The 24354-nt window shown below is 37.3% G+C and overlaps 1 protein-coding gene across 3 annotated transcripts in view; it reads left to right on the top strand.

The window, feature by feature from the left end:
• The window catches only part of DIAPH2 (diaphanous related formin 2), a 798971-nt gene that overhangs the window by 25145 nt on the left and 749472 nt on the right, over positions 1 to 24354 (top strand). For 2 of the 3 annotated variants that reach the window (XM_064482986.1, XM_064482985.1), the window contains exon 2: positions 24044 to 24076. The exons of the other annotated variant lie outside the window; for it this stretch is intronic. In XM_064482986.1, coding sequence (XP_064339056.1) covers positions 24044 to 24076 — 33 coding nt within the window. The remainder of the gene's footprint in view (positions 1 to 24043; positions 24077 to 24354) is intronic. 3 annotated transcript variants of the gene reach the window in all.

The raw sequence follows: 24354 nt of genomic DNA, 5'->3' as shown, positions 1-24354 counted from the left end.
TTTATTGTTGTTGCTTCCTCTGTAGATTTTATTTATGATATTTCTCGTCTTTCCTTTCTAGAACTCTGCCAGCATGCTTTTTACTTCCTCCTTTTCATTCATCATTTATTTACTTAAAAAGGATCTTTTTAAAAAAAAAACAAAATAGTATAGGTAAATAATTAAGGTCAGTGGTAGAGAAAGGTTTGTAATAAACAATAAGCATCTCATGCCCCGTCTCTTTCTATCCCTCGTGTTGTTCACCAGTGGCAACCCCTTTTAACTCCTTTTAACTGTTGTGTCTGATAGTTTTCTCCTTATCTCCAAATAATATGCTTATACTGCTATGTCTTACCTTATCTGTTTTAGATATTATCTATTGACTTCCTGCTATGGGAGAAGAGGATTAAGCTCATGCCGCCCCTCACCACCCGGTCCTTATCATCACCATACTGCTATCACTGTTTGTAGTTTTTCCAGTTGAAGGATATACTTTCTTTGATCTCTTTTTACATGATCACATGTTACTTGTTTTTAAGATTATGAAGAACAACATCTGAAGTCAGTCTAGATTTTTTTTTTCAAATTTTATGCTTATATTCTCTGTTGGTCCCTTTCTGATCATTTGTCTTTGAATTGGTTCAGCTACTGACCACGAAGAGTGGTGTGGGTGTGTGTGTATGTTAGTTCCTATTCACATGCTTGTGTGTGTGCGTGTGCACACCCTAGTACATATTTCAAAGCTCCTTCATGTGGGAGGAGATGATAAAGGCGAGCTGAATTGGAGTTGGTTTCAATGCACATGTTCTCTCCTAATTTTGTTTTTATTTCCTTTACTCTGAGAGAGTGTCCTCCTTAGTTTTTGCAATCAGTGGTCTTTGCAGCAGTGTCAAGCTCACTCCTGCCTCAAGGATTGTGTGTGTGTGTGTGTGTGTGTGTGTGTGTGTGTGTGTGTGTGTGTATGTTTATTTTATTTTAAAATAAGCTTTATTTTTTAAAAGCAGTTTTAGGTTCACAGCCAAATTGAGCAGAAAGTATGGAGAGTTCCCATATACCCGCCACCCACCCCCACACAAGCCTCCCCTTTTATCAACACCCTGCACCAGGGTGGTATATTTATTACAAACGGGGAACCTACATTGACATATCATTATCACCCAAAGTCCAGAGTTTACATTAGAGTTCAGTCTTGGTGGTGGTGTACATACGTTGGGTTTGAGCAAATGTATAATGACATGTGTCCACCATTATAGTGTCATACAGAGTAGTTTCACTTCCCTAAGAATCCTCTGTGCTCCACCTCTTTACCCCTTTCCCCTCTCCAGTCCCTGGCAACCGCTGATCTCTTACTGTCTCCATAGTTTTGCCTTTTCCGGAATGTCATAGAGTTGGCATTAGACAGCATATAACCTTTTTGGATTGGCTTCTTTTGCAAGGTAATATGCACTTACGTTTCCTCCATGCCTTTTCATGGCTTGATGGCTCATTTCTTTTTAATGCTAAATAATATTCCATTGTCTGGTGGACGTACCAGGGTTTATTTATCCATTCACTTTCTAAAAGACATTGTGGTTGCTTCCAAGTTTTGGCAGTTATGAATCAAGCTACTCTAAACATTTGTGTGCACGTTTTCGTGTGGACATTAGTGTCAACTCCTTTGGGTAAATACTAAGGAGTGGTAAGAGTGAGTATGTTTAGTTATGTTTAGTTTTGTGAGAAACTGCCAAACTATCTTCTAAAGTGGCTCTATCAAGAATTTTGCATGGGCTGTTCCAACGGCCCCCACTTTTTTTCTAGTTAACCTCTACTCTTCCTTAAGACCTCAGCTCAGTTCTCTCTCATTACCTCATTGACTCAGTAATTTCTTCCCTTTGCATGCCTTCATAGCACATGTATCTCTCCTTCATAGCACTTACCATATTATATGCACGTATATTATTATCACATTATAAGTGTGTGTGATTCTTTAGTGTCTGTCTTTCCCACTAGTTTGTAAGCTGTATGAAAGCATGGATCGTGTTTCATTGTTTGCTCACCATTTTATCCCTAGCACTTGGCACAGTATCTGGCATTTTAGCAAGTATTTATTACGTATGTATTGCATGAATGAATGCATACATGAAGCATACATGAATAAAGAAATAAATTGCATCAACGTTCTTTTTCCGTGATCATTTATAATTACGTTTTGATTTGGCAAGTTTATTTTTCTTGAAGAATTCTACCTAGAAGAAAGAATTGGCAAAACCATTTGAAACTCCGTGTCAGAGGAGATGAGCCACAAAAGTTTTCTAAACCCCAAACCCTGTATCTCTGTGTATATCTACACATGTGTACATCTGCTTATGTATGTTTATGTTTAAGCATTAAAAATAGCATGTTTTCAAGTGAACTAATCAATTTGTGATGGCTGTTGACCAAGCAAAGGGAATTATTAGGTAATTCTTTTGGAGAAGTGTGTTGTGATTAAACAAGAGAGAATTCCTGACTTCCCTTAAGTGCTGTGAATGGTTAAATAATGAAGTGGAAAGTTCTGTTGTTTTTTTAAATCACTACACTAAAACTTTGCTTACATTCTTATAGGCTAAAGGTATACCACACAGTAAGAAATGCATATAATTTAAATCTTAAGTCTGGCATGTAGTTTATTTTTGATAATCATTTGATGATTATTTTAACCCGAAAAAGAATCTGTGGAGCAAAGCATTCATTCAGATCATTCGTTTTCGTGCAACACAGTATCCTTGCAGTAGAAAGTAAATTTCAGAACAAAGATTTTCAACTCAGGGCAGTAATTATTGAATAATGACGCAAGCTATTAATGGAGCCAAATCTCGTTGAAAGTTACACTCTAGGGACTCTGATTGTAATACTTCACTTGTTCCAGCCGGATTATATATGCTTTCACATGGCAATATTCATTGAACAGTGAAGATTTATTCTCTGTCATCGTTGGAGTTAAGCAGTCATAGCTAAGAGGAAGTGGGGCACATACAAGAATGGAATGTGATGCTTTGCCTCATGTTTATTTCTATTTTAAGCTTCAGTGACCTAGAGTATTTTTCAAGAAGTTTTATACATAATTAACAATGAGTGACTTCATGTTTGATTATTGATGAGGAAAGAGTAGGGTTGGAAGGAGTGACTGCTATTCAGTGTGTATTTAAACATAGCTCAAAGTAGGGGTCTTACCCCAGAAATTACTTCACAAGCATAACAACATGAGAATAAGATGCCTCCACTGTCTTTTTTACTTTTGGGTTAATCTTTTTTTTTTTTTTTTTTTAAATGTCTTGTGACATGGCTCCAAAACAAAAGGCACAGCCTAAACCCTTTTATATTTTTTGGGTACCTTTCCTCTGAACTGGGTTCATCCATAAAACTCTTTCAGTCATCTGGTTAGGGTGCAAAACTTACTTTGCCCCAGTGTTAAAATATCTCAGATTACAGATGGTAAACTAAGACTAAAATAGCAAGCCCACAAACCCTTGTAAATGTTTTCAATTGTTGGCCCTCAGTATGGACACCCTGGGTGATAGGGGTTTTGTCTTTATTATGCAGTGATGCTGATACCATTTTCTCAAAATGCCTTTTTGGAATGTTTGGAAACTGTATTTAGAACCAGTTCATAAGAGACATAGGAAGCCACGTTCATGGTCACATTTTGCTTTGAGTCTGGCATATATGTGAGTGCCCATGGTGCTACCCTGAGTTTACTATACTTGAAAGGGAGCAAGTGATTTGAATATGTACATCCTAGTATATTAAAGAAGAAGTTTAGTTCTGTTACTATTTTTCATGCCCTATAAATGGAGATAAGTTAGTTACTGGCTTATAGATAAATATCTGTCTATTCTGTCAATCTATTCAAATGGCTTTATTGAAGTATAATTGACATACAGCAAACCACACATATTTAGAGTGTACAGCTTGCCAAGTTTTGCATATGTGTGCACCGTGACACCACAATCACTACAATCAAGTCAGTGAACATGTCCACCCCCTCCCCTGAAGGGGTTATATGCCCTTTGAGAACCTTTCCCTTCGCCATTCATCCCCAACCCCAAACCAAGAATCAATTTGTATTTTCTTCTGTTTTCTGAAAGCATTTCTATACAGTTGATTTTGGTGGATTACACCAGTGAAGCCATGGTGGTGGGTCTTCTCTCTCCCACCTTTTAAAATCAGTTTTGTGGATCTTTTTAAAGAAACAACTTTTAGTTTAATTGATTTTTCTATATTGGTTTTCTGTTTCATTGATTTCCATTTTGACTGTTATGATTCTCTTCTGCTTGCTTTGGATTTCATTTGCTCTTCTTTTTTCTGTTTGCTGAAGGTGGCAACTAAGGTCATTGATTTGAGAACTCTCTCATTGTCTAATATAAAATTTTTTGTGATACATTCCCCCATCGTTACTGCTTTTGTGGCACCCCACAGATTATGATTTGTTGTGATTTGCTTTTCATTTAGTTCAAAATACTTTCTTATTTCTCTTTTGTTTTCTTCTTTGACTCATCTGTTATTTAGAAGTGTATTTCTTTCTAAATATTTGGAGAATTTCCAGAAATCTTTTGGTTTTGACTTCCAATGTAGTTCTGTGGTCAGATACTATATTTTATATGACTTGAATACTTTTAAATTTATTGAGACTTTGTTTACAGTAGCTGTACCATGTGTTCTTGAGAAGAATGTTGGGTGGAATGTTCTAAAAATGTCAGTCTGATCATGTTGATTGATAGTATTGTTCAACTCCTCCATATTGCTGATTTTCTGTCAACTTTTGTTCTATCAATTATTAAGAGAGGGGCATTGAAATTTCTGCCTGTTAATTGTGGATTTGTCTGTTTCTCCTTGCAGTTCTGTCAGTTCATGTGTTTTGAAGCTCTGCTTTTATAGGTATAAACGTTTGAATTATTATATCCTTTTGATTAATTCACCCCTCTATCATTATGAAATAACCTTTTTATCCCAGGTAATTTTTTTTTTTGCTGTGAAATCCACTTTGTCTGATATTAAAATATAGCTACTCTAGCCTTCTTTTGACTTGTGTTAGCATTGTTTATCTCCTTCCATCCTTTTATTTTACATGTCTCTTCTCTCCCCCACCCCCTGCTGCTTTTAATAACTAGTTTTCAGTAATTTGATTAAGATGTGCTTTGGTGCGGTTTTCTTCATGTTCATTGGACTTTTTGGCTCAGTGGGTTTATAGTTTTTTTTTTTTTTTAAACCACACATGGAACATATATTTGGTTACTTGAAATTTTCCTTCTTATTACTGATACTCTTAAAAAATTTTTAAATTTTATTGAAGTTCAGTTGATTTACAATGTTAGTTTCTGGTGTGCAGCACAGTGATTCAGTTATACATACACATATATATTCCTTTTCATATTCTTTTCACTATAGGTTACTATAGGATATTGAATGTAGTTTACTGATGCTTTTTTAATTTTTATTTGTTTTCTTTTCCCCTTGTGTTTCATTTTGGATAGTTTCTACAGCATGTCTTCAAGTGCACTAATCTTTCCTACTGCAATGTCTAATTTGCCATTAATCCTGTCCAGTGAATTTTTCTACTCAGACATTGTAATTTTCATCTCGAAATTCAGTTTCAGTCTTTTTTTTATATCTGCCATATCTCTACTTTTAAAACATGGAATACAAGTTAAAAAATAACTTTTAGTGCCCTTTTCTGTTAATTTTAACGTGTCAGTTCTGGGTCAGTTTTTTTTTTCTTTGTTATAGGTTATATATTCCTAATTTTTTGCATGCCTGGCAATATTTTATTGGATGCTGGCTTTTGTGAATTTTACCTTATTAGGTCACGTATATTTTTGTATTGCTGTAAGTATTCCGGAGCGTTGTTCTGGGATGCAGTTAAGTTACTTGGAAACAGGCTGATCCTTTTGAGTCTTTTCGCTTTTCAGATTTGTTTGGCAAGATCAGAGCAAGTTTACTCTAGGGCTAATTATTCCCTTACTACTGAAGCAAGAGCCTTCTAAGAGCTCTATGCAATGCCTCATTAATTAGAGGTTTTCCAGTCTGGCTGGTAGAAACAGGTTTTACTCCCAGCTCTGTGTGAGTGCCAGGCAGTGTCCTCTCTGTAAGCCTCTTGAATGGCTCTTTTTTTTCCCTCATCCTCACGTCGTGTTCTTACATATGTGCACCAGTCAGCACTCTTCAGGGTGGACCTCCACACGCCTCCTGAGTTCTGTCAATGTAGCTTTCTCCTTTCTGACACTTTGCCTTGTGAACTCCAGCAGTCTGGTTTCCCTGGATGCTGAATTCCTCAACTCAGACGGTCTGCAGAACTTTGCCTGGGTCCACTCCCTGATACACAACCTGCCTGCTGTCTCAAGGCAGTATGTGGGGGCAATTGTAGGGTTCGTCTCATTTGTTTACTGTCTTTCGGGGATCATGGGACTTTCTTGTCTGATGACTAGTGTCTTGAAAATCATTGAAATATTTGTGTCTGTTTCTTATGGTCGTTTCAGGCAGGATGGTAAATCTGGGCAGGACTGGAAGTCCTACACACATTGAAAAAAAAAACAAAACCCAAACTGGTTTGACATAGATAATTAAAGTGATAGTGATTGAGATTTTTATGATTCTCTTTTGCTACTTCTTGCCCCACCCCAGCACCCAATCAATCCTGGCTGAATGATAACGAACCCCTTGCAATTTTTTTTACTTAGTCTCCAGGTATAGTCTCTCGAATTTAGGTCAAAACTGCCTACCCAACAATTATCTTAACCTCAGTCTGGCAGTCTCCTTTTATTATGGTCAGAAGTTGTTTGGCGATGCCTTCCTTTACTGAACTTGGTTAGTTCAGAAAAACTGCCTACACAGAGCTTCTCCCAGTTTCCAAACTTTTTCCCTCCTAACTCTTCTCTTCCTGCTCATGTGATACATCTGTTCCCTTCTGGTTGTTTATACCAGATGTGGTCAAAATTTTGTCCTTCCAAGTTCATGTATCAAAGTCTCCAGCTCAAGCATGTATCGTATTCTTACTAGAAACTTAAAACAGAAACAGAATTTTAGTGCTAATGAGAACCTTACAGTTTATCACTTATACTCAGAGAGATTGAGAGCATATTTCTCAGTCTGTCCACTAGGTAGCCATTTAAGTTTTGCCTCTCACACAATATTTATTTTCATCCTTGATTATTGTAAACATTCAGATAAAACCTTTTTAGAATGTTTTAAATACATAATATAATTTAGGGATTATTTTGTTAGTGTAACGTCGCATATTCCTTAAGCGGGAACATTCTCATTGGTCATGTTGACAGGGAGAAGAGAAGGAGGAAAAAAATCCAAGTCTCTGTTCACTGAGAGCAAATGTTACATTTGTGCTCTATGGTCACATCAACGTGGATTTTGGTAGAAAATTTCCCATCAGTTTGACAGATTTTACTTGTGATAAATGTACTTCTGGAGGGCTTGCAACAAACCACTCCTTTCTGATTTGTTTTCAGTTCCAGGTTTTTCCCCCTCCCTTGAAACTGTACCCTATTATGATTTAGTTCAAATGTGATGGATGTAGGGATTAGTAGCATATTAGACACATGATCTCATTTTATACCAGTTTCCCTCCTCCTGATTCCACTTAGTAAGACTGTTAAGTTTGTGGTTCTACCTTCTTTCTGAAATTCAAGGGAAGCGTCTGTTTAACAAAGCTAGGTGAAAGAATGAATTCTTTATTGTTGACTGTCTCCAAAGCTTACGTTCCAATTGTCAAGTCCTTGAGGGATTAAGTTAAGTGCTCATTTTGTATGTTGCTGAAACTGAATTTAGGTGGATGAAAGCAGAAACTGGGAAGAGTTTTAATCTCTGTTGTAGGGCTTATTATGTAAGATGGGAGTACCTAATTTTTTTTCAAGTAATTTAAATAAAGAGAATAAACATTTTTAATATAAATCCAAGCTGAGAATTCCTCTTACAGAGATCATTAACATATATTTCATGAAATTTTCCTTCTATATTTTTTAAACGCAAACACCATGGGAAAAATCTTCTCGTATGTGCTCACTAGAGTGTGCATTTTGTCGCTTACTGACTATTTGTGTTTTACAGTTGGTTAGTCAAGTGCTGACTAATGAACACCTGAAAAGGTCTGTGTCTGATTGGAGTCAGAAAATAAATTCAATAGCTTTTGTGTACAAGCGAAGTCATACAAGCTGAGTTCATGTGAGTGATCAGGGAGGCGTGTGACCTTTGTGCTCCACAGCTCTTGCTCAAATTCTGAAGGTAAACTATGTAAATGACCTAAGATGTCAGTTTAAAAACATCCCTTGGTTTTCACCCAAGGGAACTGTCGAATATGGTAAGATGCCGCCATCTGTACGATGATAAATCACACCATACCGCAGTCCCGTGCTTGCTAATTACTCTGTGAAGGTATTTTGTGAGCTGGCATGGCAGTGCTGCTTATAGGTCAGAGAATGTTATGAAATGGTTTTGTTCAACTTCTGTGTCCCTCGAGTTTCTAATTAGTACAGCAGGGGTAAGAGTAATACCTACTTTACAGGTTTGTTGTGGGGATTAATTAATTAAAGCAAAGCACTAAGAATAGTGCCTGGCACATAGTAGGTGCTCAGTGAATCTTAATTAGTAGTACTAATAGTAGAGATGTTCTCTCTTTAAGCCTAACTTTCTTTTTGTTTTGTTTTTTCTTTTTAGTATACAAATGATTGATTCATGCCATTCCTTGTTAGATAGTCGCCTCTACAATTTGACAATTAAAAGAGAATCTCATTTATTTCCAATCCTTCCTCCCTGTCCCTCCCTCTCCCTCACAATGCCTCCCCCTCTCTTCTTCCATCCATTGCATTTCTTGGACTCATTGCTGTCTAGCTAGAGCAGTAATAGACTCAGTATGTAAATATTGCTCTATGAACTGTAGTAGTTTAATTAGGAGATAGAATTTGAAGCCATATATCCCAGAAGAGGAAAAGAGACCCATATGTCCCTTTGTTTGGTTTCTGCTTTGTGTTTTTATAAAAATTCAGATTAAATTTTGTAGTTCAAATATATTTAAACATTGATTTTTAAAATCAACTTCCTATTTGTTATTATTTTATTCCTCCACCTAACAAGCAACCAGTTAACTGGGGCGAGGGAGAGGTCACTTTCCAACAAACCCCCATGGCCTCTGAATATTTAGGTTCCAGGGGCGTGTATATATAACAGTTCCTTCCTGAATGATCCCCTCACCCCTTAGCACATACACATTTTTTGTTGGCCTCAGGGATGTGGGTAAACTTAACCAGCTAGTCTGGATGGTCTGTGGAATCCATAGAGATTACAGATATTTCTTAGAATATGTTTAGGTAAGTGTCATGACTATATTTTGAAGGTTGACTGTTAATTTCACTTTTTTGAGGGGGGTGATGTTAATTCTCTCCTAATCTGAATTTTTCTCTGTAGATTTATCTTCTTGGTTTAAAAATTCTTCTATATTCTCTTTTCTTACTAACTTCCTAACCCCCCACCCTCTCACCCTCTGGCTGAATTGGCTGTAAACATATAAAAATATATATATATATATATATATATATATAAAAATACCTGTTATATGCTCTCTTTTTGAAAGATCAGTCCTGTTTTTTCTTTGGCTACTGGTATTTCTTTAGCTGTTGTTGAGTTCTTAGGTGCTCTTATTTCTTTGATATGGGATATTGTTTAAGAGCATTGACTTCGGAGCTTAACAAATCTGGATTATCTTCCATCCTTTAACATTTATAAACCAGGATTCAGTTACATTATATCTATGAGCCTCAGATTCCCCATCTGTCAAATGGGAATAAATAATGGAATACACCCTAAGGCCTGTTACATAAACTGAATCTTAAAGTATATGTAAAAATGCTTAGTTAGTGTGGTACCTGGAACATAGTTAACCCTCGATAAATGATAATTATAATTACACTTTAGTTGTTGGCATTCATATTATGGCTACCTATCCCTTCTCCTCTCCTACCATTTCAGCTTTGTGTCTGCCAATGTTCTGTCTCAGAGGTTCTTTATGTGATGGGCTGTTCCACTGGTGGGAAGGGCTATTATTCAACCTGAGGGAGATCCTATTTAAATTGAGAAATTACCAGCTTCCAGTAGTTTACTCGATAAATGTGAAGTTGCTCCAAGGCCCATTAGCTAAGTATCACATAGTGAGTTTGAGGGATTTGGGGGCTGATCAAGGAAAAGACGGTAGGACCATGAGATGACTGTAGTACACCCTGAGCTTTCTTTGGGTGATGCTTTGACAGATTTGCATGTGGGGGAAGCCCATCATAACTTGAGACCTTCCAGAGACAACAGCAGGAGGTCACTGTCCAGAAGGGGAGGAGGGCAAGGGAGCACCTGGAGGTGAGGAGGATTGGAGACGGAGCATATGTGCCTATAGATGGCGTCATTCAGCAGCACGATGGGGAGTTTTTGGGTCAGAGAGCTCCAGAGGACAACAGCGATGGAGGTCTTTTATAGCTACAGGGGTCATTTTATCTTTGGCAGAAACTGGGTGCAGTTTGACACTGCATGCAAACCAGTCAAGCTGTAAGGGCTGAAAATCTGCTTATTGGGTTTATATTTAAAACAATTGGATGTGTAGAAATTTGAGTTTGGCACCTGTGGGCTTTTAATGGGTCTTAGCTGCTGTAAAGAAGTAGGCAACATAGGGACAATATACAGAGGCCATCTTTTACCCATTTATATAACACACCCACAACCTGTCTAAGAACCAATCCCTACCTTAGGAAATTCATACTCTCTAATGGGAAATTATGTCCTGTGATAAGTGCTATAATCAAGGTTTGAACTAAGACGTTGGGCATGACATCAAGAAAGATACTTGCCAGGAATTAAGCAATAAATGTATCACTTTTGTGATGTTTCCAGGTTCTTTAAAGCATACTCTAGCTGAGGAAAGCACTCAACATTGCTGGTGACCGTTAACAGACACCATGCTTCATTGCCTTTTGAGTTTTAAAACTTTGCCACCGTTTCCATATCTGTGGGTTCCATGTTCATATTTAGTCACTGTCGGTAGCCTTGGGCCTACATAAAGTTTCATTTCTGCATTTCACGTGAAAGAAAATGCCTCTCTTAACACATTATACTGTGGTATTACTAGAGAGGGAGGAGGTCATGCTAGTACCTTCCTAAAAGAAATGATCACTATGTAAAAACTCAGCTAGGAAGGCACTTGTGTATAGTTTGTGAAGTTTGAGATGGTCAGAGCTCAATGGATACCTGAAAATGGGGAGACTTTCAACTTGGTAGATCAAGTTTGTACTTAAACTCTTTTTAAAATTTTTAAAATTTTATTTTTATTTTTTAAAATTGATATATAGTTGATTTACAATATTGTGTTATTTTCAGGTATATAGCAAAGTAATTCATACACGTGTGTGTGTGTATATATATATATATATGTATATATATATTTATTTTTTCAGATCGTCTTCCATTATGGGTTATTACAAGATACTGAATGTAGTTCCCTGTGCTGTACAGTAAATCCTTGTTGCTTAGCTATTTTTTGTACTTAAACGCTTGCACAGATTCACTGTAAGTACTCTAGAGGCAGTCTTTATGAAGCGATTTAGATCCCAGGACAATTTTTTTCTAATGGAAGGGGTGTATATTGCTCTCTGTTTCTTGGTTAAGACACCCCAGGAGCTTGATCCCCTCCTGTGTTACTCTCTAAACCCTTATACTGAAATAAGTGGTCAATTGTCTCTCTCCTGCCCCCTTATGACCCATAGCTAGGGTAGCCAGCCCTGCCTGCAGAAAGGGAAAACCAAGTTTTTCACATCCTGAGTTAAAATGTGTATTTTCTACAGAAAGTGTTTCCAAGGAGGATGCAGTTGGAATGATACTGCTACTGCTAACCTTGGGAGTGTATTACAGATTAAATAAATCTGTAAACTGAATTGGGAATTCAACCATCATTGAGAACTTTGTTAACAAAATGTAGTAGCAGAACTGAGTCCCTGTGTTGCAACAGGGCTCTAAAGGGCCCAGGTGTGTCCAAAACTTCAATAGTATTGATTATGGCCATTCAATAAGTACTTTTGTTTAAAATAAGTAGTACATTGTTAGCAAATAGAATGGTACTTAAAGAGAACTCAGGGAAGATTCTGATGCTGGCACATTAATTTGGGGCTAGAACTCATGACAGTACAGTAAGTGAAATTCTATAAATGTTGAAGCACATCTTCATTTATAATCAGTGATCTACTGATTATAAATCTTTCTGTCAGTTGCATAGTAACGTTTCTCAACCTTCCCAATCCCTAATTGGCTAACCTGTTATGAAACCAAATTACTCAGCAGTGAGGAAAATAGAAATTTGAACAAATGCTATTAAAATGAGTTCAGAACTTCTCAAATTTAGCCTGTATAACTTGGACTTTCTCTGTTTTATCAAAGAGTACCTTTCACACTCTGAGTGTTACTAGCAAGTTTAAGATGGCTGGAGTATTACATGCAGAGATGTATATGTGTCTCTTACTGATTTTAGGACCCCCCCAGGAAAGAACTTGATTTTGCTGCTCAGGAGCCTTTGTTGGTATCAGCAAAGTCAAAAAATTGTATAAGATGTTAATAGCCCATCATTTTCCAGCTTTACACAGCGTCTGATCTATATATATTGATGGACAGGAGACACGACCGTTGTCTTAAAGTCTAGGTGAAAAGGAAAAAAAAATGTTTTTCACATCAAAATCTTTTGACTGAAAAATGTGATGTTGCAATATTAAAAAAAAAGAAGAAAGTTTGAATTATCTGTTTGACCTGTACGTGTCTAAGGGCCATTATGTTAGTTCTTGGGTTGCCCATAATTTTTCAGGCAAAGGGACATACAGATAATTTTTTATATTGTAGTTGATAAAATTGTTGCATACAAGGCTTCAGGGCTAAGTATACTTGCTGGTATATTTGTAGTTCTTAACTGCACCTCAGTTAATTCGAATATGTGAAGACTCCATTGTGAAAAACACTGTTAGAGTGGAAAAAATTTGAAGTCTATCAGAATAAACACTAATACAATTGTTGCTTTCCGTAAAATCATAAAAAAGTCAAGAATTTCAAACTACTTGATAAATTGTTATGATAGTATTTTTAAAACATGGTGACATAAATGAAAATTTTCTGCAATGTGTTATCTTAATTTTGGCAGAATTTCTGTCACTATCTTCAGATGGGATTCCTTACCTAAATTGAAACCAAGTTAAAAACGATTTAAGGAACACTATAGGACAGAAGCTTTAAAGGGGTGATTACTACTCAGCACAGAGCCTGAAGTTAATGGGGAAAAAATTGAAGGTTACCAAATTTAATAATTTTTTGTTAATCCAAAATTCTTTGAAAGAGCCTTTTGAAGTTTTCTGAAATTTTAAATCTTTTTTTTTTTTTTGTCTACCAAATAATAATCACGCTTTGCTTATGTTTAAAAATGTTATATATTTGCTACAATTAGTTATTTTGAATGTCCTTCCTGTATGAGTCCACGTAAACTAGTTTTTCTTTGGGGGGAAGGTTGTCCACTTTCACTTTGGAAACCATTTTTACTAGTTGCACCTTTGGAAACCTGTGTTCCAGGAGCTAAACAACTGCCGAACAAACGAACTTTTAGACGACAACCTGCTCCTAAATTGAGAATTGTTTGCAATTTCAAGAATATTAGTTAAAAGTACTAACAGTGAAATTAACTTAAATTGTTGGTTGACTCTTATGTATCTTTTCCTACAAAAAGTATGTTGTAATAATACCTTATTTGCAACTCAGTTGTAATTTTCAGTTTTGGGTGAGCCCTACTCTGGAATCTTTAGAGGAGTGAATTATTTTGTTTTGTTGGATTAATTTTACAGCTACATCAGAAAACTAAATGATGTGGTTATTTATAAAGGCTACTTGAGGTCGATACCCAGCAAGTCATTGTGAGGTGAAATATCTCCAGAGTGATAATGATAGCCATTTAGAGGTTATTTGTGTGTTATAAAGATAGTAATCACAACAACAGATATTAAATTACTCTAGTGAATACAGACAACAATTATATGTCTGGGTACCGTTGCTTCAGTAATAAGCATAATTTTAAACAAAAATTATATATAGTAACTGCTTTTTCTCTATTCCTGTGGCTACCATCCTAGTCTAAGCTCTGATCACCTCACAACTAGATCTGTGTCTCTCTCTCTCCCTCCCCTCTGTTTGCATGTCCAATGCAGTAAATTATGACAGGTTTGAGTGCAACTTTGTGTTAGAAACAGTGCAAAAAACTGAGGCTACAGTAGGGACCAAGAGAGGCCTAGTCCTTACTGCAGTGAGTTCACAGTATAGCAAGGAAGACTGGCACTCATAGGGAATTATAATTTAATCATTGGAATGTGTTACAAAAGGACCAACTCAAGCTCAACTGAGACCAGGAAGGATGAGCAGGAGAAGGTCAGATGAAGAAGGTGGGGGCATGGGGTTGAGCGCTCGAAGCTGACCAGAGTATATACATGGCAAGACCAAGTGTGAAAAAGAACTTGAACTCTAACCAGTATTATTACATCTGATGAAGACACTTGCAGACAGATTTCAGACTGTAGAGGGAGGTTTTAGAGTTTGGATTCTACTCAGACCTAAATGTTAATCCTAACTATGTGATTTATTATCTTTGTGCATTTAGGCAAATGACTTAATGACTGCAAACCTTGATTTCCTGACCTGCGAAATAGGACAGTGAATTCCTGTATCATAGGATTGCTGTGAGGATTCAAACGAGGCACTGCACGTGAAGCTCTTTGCATAGTGTATGGCATGTAATAAGTGCTCAGTAAATGGTCGCTAGTCTTTAGGTAGAATAGATCAAACTTGCTGATCTCTGCAAGCCACCTTTTTAGCCTTTGATTCCTTCCTCAATCTATCCAGAATATTACAGTTTACAACCCTTCTCTGAAATTCTAAAATCTGAAAGCTCTGAAAACAGAATTTTGTCATTAGGCCACGAAACCCAACTTGCCTTGAGGTGGTATATAATCTTTACTTACCCTGTTTTGTGGAGTATCATCTATGTTTCCCTGCTAACCTTGAATGCATTTGATTTAGGGTGCTACCCCAGATCCTGCTGGGTGTGTTTTGTAATATATGGTACACATGCCATATTCCTTTCTAAATTATGAATCACTCTGAATTCCAAAACACATCTGGCTTCAAGGGTTTCAGATAAGTGATTGTGGACCTGTACTACCCCAAGTCATCTTTGTAAAATACCATCTTCATGTCTCTCTCCAAATCAGGAAATCATAAGGACCCTCAGTGATTGTCAGACTTAGTCTGGACTGTGCCTTGTGGTTTTCAAGACTGTCTTTAATCTGTCCCCACTATCATCTGAAAAAAATACACAACTTAAAAGTTGATAATTATGTTTTATTTGGTGGATTTTCTGAGGACTTAAGCCCAGAACACAGCCTCTCAGACTCCTCTGAGCAACTGCTCTGAAGAGGTGAGGGAGAAGCCAGGATATAAAGGAGTTTTGCAGTAAAAACCAGGTAGTCAGAACATCAAAAGATGACTGTTAGTTAAAGACCACCAGACATCTCAAGTTAATGCATCTAGTGCTTTTCTGTGTATGGGAAGATGCAAGAGTTTGGGCTCATTGAAATCTCTCTTTTGATAAGCACCTGAACTATCTAGGGTCAGTGTCCTGCTTTTCTCCATCCTGAATCCCCTCAGGGTGCACTGTGGGGGGTGGCTGCTGTGGCTGCTGGCTTAACATCCTGTGTCTAGTGATCCGGCAGGCGATATTTCTCATCCATACCACCCTACATAGTCAAAATTTCATCCCCTCCAACTTGAACCCTTTGTTTCATAAGGCTGCTTCCTTAAAGTAAAGTGAAGTGTTAACACTGCTCCCTGTCTCACTTCCTTTTCTTCCCCTCTTTCTGGCTATTGACATCCTACCCAGCAATTAGGGCACAGTTCTTTATAGTTTCTTACTGAAGCTGTATTTATTTCTTCTCTGAATTCCTGTTGTACTTAAATTCATTTATTCACCAAATTTTTGAGCAGATACTGTGTGCCAGCTACTGTTCTAAATGTTAGAGATCCACAAGTGATTGACAGGTAAATGAAGGGCTGTGCTGTTAAGGGAACTTGTGTTCTGGAAACTAGAGCACAGATAAGTAAATAGCTAGTGAACCAGACAACTTCAGGCAGTGGTTCGTGCTGGGAAGACAAGAAGACAGGACATGTGATGGTGCCTGTGGTGGAGGAAGAGCAGCATACCTCAGCGTCTCCTGCGTGGTTACTTTTCACTCCCTGGTTAGATCATCAGTGCCTTAAGGGCAGAATCATATCTTAAACTTCTCTGTGCCACAAAGTGTTGAGCATACGATGGGTTTCCAAACATTAATGTTTGGTTGGGACATCTTTTTTTATTTTATTTTATTTTTTTAAAAAAAGCAGAAGGTAAAAATTTAGTTATTAAATATTGAGCCCCACTTGGCTAACTCATTGATCTAAGAGTATCTTTTATGTACAAAGTACTGTGCTGGGTAAAGCTAGCTTTCTTTTCATTTCTGTTGCTTTTTAGTCATAGGATAAGAAAGAACTTTCATGTCCCAACAGTGTTCCCATTGGAAATGGTTTAGTACTGGCAGAAGAAGTTATGTTACTGAATGCAAGTTCACGTGCCTGATGCTAAGTGGGGCCAAACAAACCGAAATGTCAGAGTCTGGAGCAGAGAAAGGTTTACTGCAGGGCCGCAGGGCCGAGCAAGGAGGACAGGGTGGCTCGTGCCCCATAAGGGTTTCAGATGAGCATTTTTAAAAGCCAGCTGAGGGAGGGGCGTCCCAGGATATGTGATCAGCTCCTGCACAGTCCTCTGGTTGGTTGACGGTGAGGTAACAGGGCGGTCAACACTATCAACCCCTAGGCGCCAGAAGGTCTGGGGGCCAGGTGCTCTCCATCATCAAGTAGTTAATTTATTCCCTTTGGTGGTGGTTTTTAGCATCTGAAAAACTCAGGAAATATACATGAGATACTATTATCTGGCTACTTCAGAGAGGAGCTGCAGCAGAGGAGATGGGGGAGAGGTCTGTCCCAGGAAAGCTCCATAAGGGTCCTGCTCAGTTACGATTACTACTCAGAAAAACCTGGATGATTCCTGCAATCGTTTCTGATTAATTCAGGTACTTCCTCGAACTCATTAGTGTGAATGTTTTTTAAGACCTAAGCGGCAAACATACGTTTCTTGAAGGCTTCACCCCAGTCCTTAACACTGAACGTTTTTGTTACACAGAAGAGACAGCTGGATTCCTGTAGCTCTTGGCAGTTAAAGATTGAAGTTCATGGCAAGACAATTAATTTAAGCTTGAGCAGAACTTGTTGTGACAGATTTCTGAAACTTATCCAGTGAACTAACATGGTCTTCTGCTTCATGAAGAAAAAGGAAGCCCAATGCTGTGATGTCATTTCTGATTTCTGGTAGATACACATTTTGTTCTTTATATTGAAAGAGCATCTTGAGAAGCAAATCCCAGAAGGAAGTTTTTTCTTGTCGCAAAAATTGTGGAAATTTGATTTGTAATAGCCAAGTACTCTGCAAGGGGGTGGAGGTGGTGTGTGTTAAAATTCGAGGCTTTTGATTTGACAGTACTTCTGAGATGGTGTCCGTTTGGTTACAAAAATAGAAAAGTATTGTTCTGTTAAAATGATGAGATGGACAATTTGACATGCTTACAATAGCAAAGTAAGGTGGAGAATTGGAACTTAATGCCTGTAACTTCATCTTCTCAACTGCTAGGATTTTGCCCTTTGAGGGCAGGCCCACGTCTCTTTAAATCCCAGTGCCTAGCACAGTGCCAGTTAATCTATCATCTATTTGTAAGTGCTCATGGTGGTGGAAGAGTACAGTGACATGTGAGTGTCAGGAAATGACCTTTACTGTTAGAAAGGAAATGAAAGCACGTTTTGGAGTAATTTTAAATGCAGGCAGTAATAGTTCAGTGATTTTGAAAGCCCAAATTTGTTTTCTTCCTATCTTCTTAGAATCAAACCTCTGTCTACATTGATCTCAGTTATAAAATCAGATTACATATAGCTTTCTTGGTGAAACAAACACAGTGGAGAGGTGCTCAACTAAAGCAGTCTTTATAGTAAAGTATTTGAATGCTTGAACAGAATGTTCAGCTTGGTTGCCAGGTGGTGAAATAGTCTTGAATTGTCTTGATTGGTCTTACTGATTTGTAAAGTTCAGAGTGAATCCAGGATCTGAAAAGTTGGAAGACACCCCTTTGAAGAATAACTACTTCCTTCTGTGACCGCTGCTGATCTGAGAAAGTATTGGTCAGGGATGCCACCCAGAGATTTCAAACCCTGGATCAGTGGTTGAGATGGATGGCCTTTCTTAAAGGCCCTTCTTACTTAGAAAGTATGTGGAGGTGATGATAGAGTACCACCCGATCAGCGCTCTCGGAATTTCTCTGTTGTGATTGTTCTTTCCTTCATTGGGTCTTCAATTAGACTAAAACCCCCATAAAGGAAGAGCACATACTTATCTTGCTTATCATTGTATTCCTAGTGCCCAGCACTGAACAGGTGCATAGTAGATGCTCAAATATTTGTTCAATGGAATTGAACATGCTTATCTGGAACATACTGCCCTGGTCCTTCTTAGAGAGCAAGAAACTTAAGCTGGGTAAATAACTGGGCCTTCATCTTCATTGTGATGGTCAACTTACTTGCTTTCTCTAAAAGAGAAGAAAATAGTCAAATAGTGTGGCAAAGTTCTTGAGTTGATGGTAAGACTTTTGAATTATATGCAATTTAGTTGTCCAATTTCTGTGGTACTAGAGTAATTGCAAGATATTTATAAAACATTGTATTGCCATGTAACATTAGCCAGAAGAGAGCTGAATCTTTACATCTTGCTGTTTTTGTTAATTTCTGCCTGATTGAGAGAATTAAAACTTAATTTTCTTGCAATAATGACTCCTGCATTTCAATCAGAACTTCAGCATTTAGAGTTTATAAGTAAATCAGCCATTTTTCTTATTCTTAAGGGACTGAGACTGGAGTGAAACTTTTATAATTATGCAGTACTCATATAGTACTGTAGTAAGTTATATTTAATATAACTGATCATAAGTGAAGTTTAATAAACTCTAATTGCTTGAACTAATTCAAAAGCGTATTGCTTTTCCAGAGTTGATTTTAATGAAAATATACGGTCACTATACTTATTGGCGTAATATGCCCTCACCCTAATGACCATTATCGTTATATTTGCACAATAAAAATGTACTAAAATGACTTTAATTAGTGCTTTTAATTCAAGGGTGTGACTCTAATAAACATTTTGGGGGTCATTTTGCTTTTTTGTTTTTTTTTTTCTGTTTTAGCTCCATAAGTAGCTCTATAATTTGTACACAGGAGTAAAATCCATAACGTTGGCTTGCAAGTGGTGTGAGGGACAGCTGCGTGCACCTAGACAAATTACATCCAGACAAAACTGGAGAGCTTGTCCCTGTAGAACATCATTATAAATGAGAATGTATCTTAATACAGCCATTTGAAAATATGTTTTAAAGGTCAGTTCACATAAAAATGACTGTGTTTTAATCTTGTCAAAGAAAGCTCTTTACAGCTCTCTGAACTTTTTCCTTGTTCGTGGTGGTTTTGTCATTATTCTCCTCTTGTACCTTTTTGTTTGAATAATGTATAAACATAGTTGTATGGCAGAAATCATTTATTTTCTATTGCAGAGAATTTAAGTGTAATTTACACAATAATTTCAACATATTTTTACTGTGCAGTGGCCCCAAATTGCCCCTTCTCCAACTCAAACTCTTCAAATGTCCTTAAAGATTTTCCTTTCCAGTAGACTACATTTGTCTCTTTTTTTTTTTCCTGAACAGTGATAAAGAAGAGTTCTAAGTAATAGTATCAAAAAAAAATTTATGAAAGTAGATTTTTTTCATGAGGGAAATCTACAAGAAAATATCTGTATCAGTCAAATGTGCATAGTTATCCAGGATATACTCTCTGGAGTTGAGTGAAACTTATACATCAAGAAATCATAAAGAGAGTGTTTTTCTTTATGGTTCTCTATCACAAATCATTCAGATCATTTCTTATATGAAAATAATTTCCTATGTCTTAAAGTGCTCTATCATTCTTGAAGATGCCTTTTGAGGGGGAAAAAAGTAAGAAGACACTAAACAAAGCATAATTCTCCGTTTTTGACCAGGGTTCCACATTTGGTTTATTAATAACCAAACTTTAAACTCAAGGGAAGCTCTGGAAATAGAAGCATGTCTAGCTGGGTGGGCATTTCCAGCGGGTGCACAAACTGGACGTAATGAGGAATGCAATGGGAAAGGATTTCCATTTTTCCCATAGCATGTTGATCATGAGGGAAGAAGTAGAAGATAGCCTAGGGCTGAGTAATGCAGGGCTTTGAATGCCATATTAAGGATGCTAATCTTTATTCAGTAGGTACCCAGGAGCCAGTGAATCCAAATGGGCATGTGATAGTCATGATTGTTACTGAGTTCTGTGTGCCAAGCACTACTCTAGTCATTAGGGGTACATGCATGAACCAAACAGATGAAAATCTCTATTCTCATGGAGCTCACATTTTCAATGGGCGAAACAGACCAAAAAAAATTACAGATTATGCTAGAATGTGGTAAGTGCTATGTGCTATGGAAAAAAGGAAAAGTAGAGCATGGAAAAGCAGGTCAGGAGTGTGTGGAGGAGGTGGGTGTTTGCACTTACATAGGGTGGACAGGGTAGGTCCCGCTGAGCAGAAACTTGCAAGGGGAGGCAGTCAGTGATGGAGAAAGCCATCTGGCTAATGGAAGAGAGCATTCCAGGCAGAGGGGAGATGGCTTATTGCATTGGTGGGGAACAGTGAGGTGGTTGGTGTTCCTGGAGTTGAGTGACTGAAAGAGACTGTAGCAGGAGATGAGGTCAGAGGGACAGGGAGAGCGTGCAGCAACATAGGGCCTTGCTGGCCATTGTCAGGATTTTTGGCTTTCACTCAGAGTGAGGATAGAGCGCCATTGAAAAGTTTTGAGCAACGTAGTGACACCATCTGACTTTAGTTTTAACAGTGTCACTTTGTCGGCGTGTTCAGAATGAACTCTAGCAGGGTAGAGGTGGAAGCAGGGAGAGAGGTTAGGAGGTTTTTTTCGAGGTAAGAGATGATGTGATGGTGGCTTGAACCAGATCTTTGCTTTAAAAAGATGACTTCGGCAATGAGGAGAGAATCATAGTAGAGGTAATTATTCGGAGGCTCTTGACAGTGATTAGAATCTAAACTGAGATGGTTTGTGTGGGAACAAATAAGAAACTGCAGAAAGATCACCATGGAACTTGACAGCTTCTTGGCTGTCAGGAATTAAGGAGAGGGAGGAGACCAAGGTGACATGGAAGTCGTGAAACCGGATAAGTGGAATGCAGATGGCATCATTAACATAAATGTCACCCTCCTTTTTGAAAGTCTGTCTTGTCCCTCTCTGACAACAGTTTGCCTCTTTTGTGCTCATGTAGTGTTTCCACTGGGTTATTAATTATGTACCCACTTTTTCCTACTACATTTTCCCTCCTATTCCCCACCTAGAAAGCTGAGAGAAGAGCTCTGATTCTTATATTTGTGGTGGTATTAAGGTAAAATGAGGAAGGTAAAATTTAAGAATTATGAAAGAGCATGGAATCTAAATTTATATATAGTTTATATATGAAGAATAGCTACTTGAAGAACATTAGTGTATATTGGTCAAAGTGAGTTCAGTAGATGATATGGAAGATGCATTAGGGAAGGACTGTGGTTGCCAGGGGAATGCTCTTTCGGGTGATGCTTGACCTCCCCCCCACCCCGGTAATGATGGCAAAAGGCAGTTACCCAAAGGAAAGCGAAACTGATGGTGATTGGGGTATCTATGAATTTGAGATTACCTTGAACTGGTTCAATTCAGTAATTCAACACTAACAGGCTACAGCTTGATTACACCAACTAAAGATGCTGTATTTTGACTAAGAGTTAGTATCTACTGACAACCAGTTCTGTGATCTTTGGGCAGGTCACCAAGCCTCTTCAAGCTTCAGTTTCATCATTCATAAACTGAGAGGTTTTCACCAGATAATTTCAAATTTCATGTGACTTCAATAGTGTCTAACCCTATACTGTGGGATTTAATATGGACCAAAAATATGTTTATTTTAAAAAAAAAGAGTAAGGATGGGAGAAGAGAAGAAAACTCATCTCTTCATATAAGACAAGGTGGAAATATTGCTAGCAGTACTTTTTTTTTGGTTTCTGTCCCCCATGGTTAAACTCTCAGCATATATTCAATTGAGATACAGATTTAAAGCATTCTAGCTAGACATATGAGTACCTTAACTTAGAGAATTTGACTAAATCGAATCCTATTTTCCCTACATTTACATTCTCACTTTGAAGGTGTGTTTCCAATCCTGAGTTTATAATCCCAAAGGATGGGAAGGAAAGAAAAGCAGGGGTTGCTTGAAGAACTGTATAATCTGTCTGATAATAACACAGGGGACAGGTACATATCTGGATGGTAGCAGGGTAGTTGAGGCAGTTTTGAGACTTTGACATTTCTCACTCTGGTTTTACATTATAGGAAATGTCAAAGCTTGCATTGTGCATGGAACGGGTTTCTGTACCCCACTGGGAAAATTAAAGAGAAATTATCAGGTAGAGATAGTCCTAGGGTAAATTGATCTCTATTAAAATGGCTTCAGTTCTGATATAAATAATCCCCTCCTTTTCTTTTTTCTAGGCAATAAAGATTGATTGGGGTTTGTGTTAGCAGGATGAGATGAAGACATAGTACAAAGATATAGAAGTGTAGATCCCTGAGGGAACTGATGGATTGAAAGTAGGACAAGAACTCTACATATAATAGTATATTTGTCCCCACTGACTGAGGGGAGGATGATCTTTAATGGCATTTGGTTGGTGGTATTTGAAGACAATTTTATAAGACCCTGAGACCAAATAATTCTCACTTAAAACTCTTCATGGAATTCTCCCCACCAGTGAGAAGACCATATTTTTCTTAGTAAAAAGGGATTTGAGCATGCATGATGTACGTCATTCAGCTTCTGTTGTAGGAAATAAATGTATAGGATGTGGCAGAAGGGTTAATTTCAGTTCCTAACAGGCAGTTTAAAAAAATCTGATTTTTTTCCTAATCACATCTCTTAACTAGCACTTGAACATAGTTCAACATACTTATAACATAATAATAACTGCTTTCATGCTGAGCGTATGTTATTGTCAGATCTTGAAGTATCTTCTGAATCTTGGAAGATGACTAAGTTGTTAGCTGTTTGTTTTGCTTACTTCAATATTGCAGTACTCAATCCTGCAAATATTGGTGCCCCTATATGCTATGTGGTTGTTTTATTAACTACTGTAGTCTATTAACTGGGATATACCATTTCCAAAGATTCTCAGCATTAGAAGTAGAAAAACCACATGCAAAAAAAAAAAAGTTTTGGCGTTTTTTGAGAAATGGGCATATATTAACAGAATTAGTAAGTTCCATTTTATCTAGAATATTTATAAAGGTGTTCCTTAAGTATCTATCAGATGCAACTGAGTTCTAGACTGAGCTCTTTCATTATATTTCATTACTATTAAATATGACATTTTCCCTATGTTCATGTTTTTAAAAAAATTATATGTCTTAAAAATATGATTATTCATGCTGTAACTTTGAAAAATCTTGATAGGGCTTATGACTTTGCTGTATCTTTTCTCACGTTTGAACACTGGTAGTGATGTCTGATCCAAATCTGACTTTGGGACCTTGGGAGCCATCTTCAAAAACAGACACCCCTCTCCACCAAACCTTCATTTTTAATCCTTAAAATTGTTTTTTTCTTTTGTAAAGAATGTATGTCTTTGTATATTTAACTTTCGAATTCTTTTTGACTACTTTTAGTTGATAAAATAAACAAGAATCATTCAATTATTTTCTTGTTGGATCGGTGAATTTCTCTTATCTGACAGGTATTTTTTTTCTTTTGGTTTTAATAGAACATTCAAATAAAAACTTTGGCAGATGACGTGGTAAGGTGGATTATTAGCATGTTATTACATTACTTATGCATGTTGCCTTTTTATTAAAGTGGGTGGACATTAAAGCATTGATATATGTAAGATGTAAAATGTCTGGATGTTTACAAAGTACAGTAGATTGAAGAATTGCCAATAGAGTGACTTCTCGTGTTTTGAATATTAACATAAACAGTTGTACGAGATCTCAACAAAATTTTGATATTATTGCCCTGATATATACCTCAACCAATTTCAAAAAATCTATGTAAAATCTAGCTCTGGAAAACACA

The sequence above is a fragment of the Camelus dromedarius genome, chromosome X (assembly GCF_036321535.1).
Source record: "Camelus dromedarius isolate mCamDro1 chromosome X, mCamDro1.pat, whole genome shotgun sequence".
Taxonomy (NCBI): Eukaryota; Metazoa; Chordata; class Mammalia; order Artiodactyla; family Camelidae; genus Camelus; species Camelus dromedarius.
Note: the sequence above shows the minus strand (reverse complement) of the source record. Positions and strands in the feature narration are given on the sequence as shown.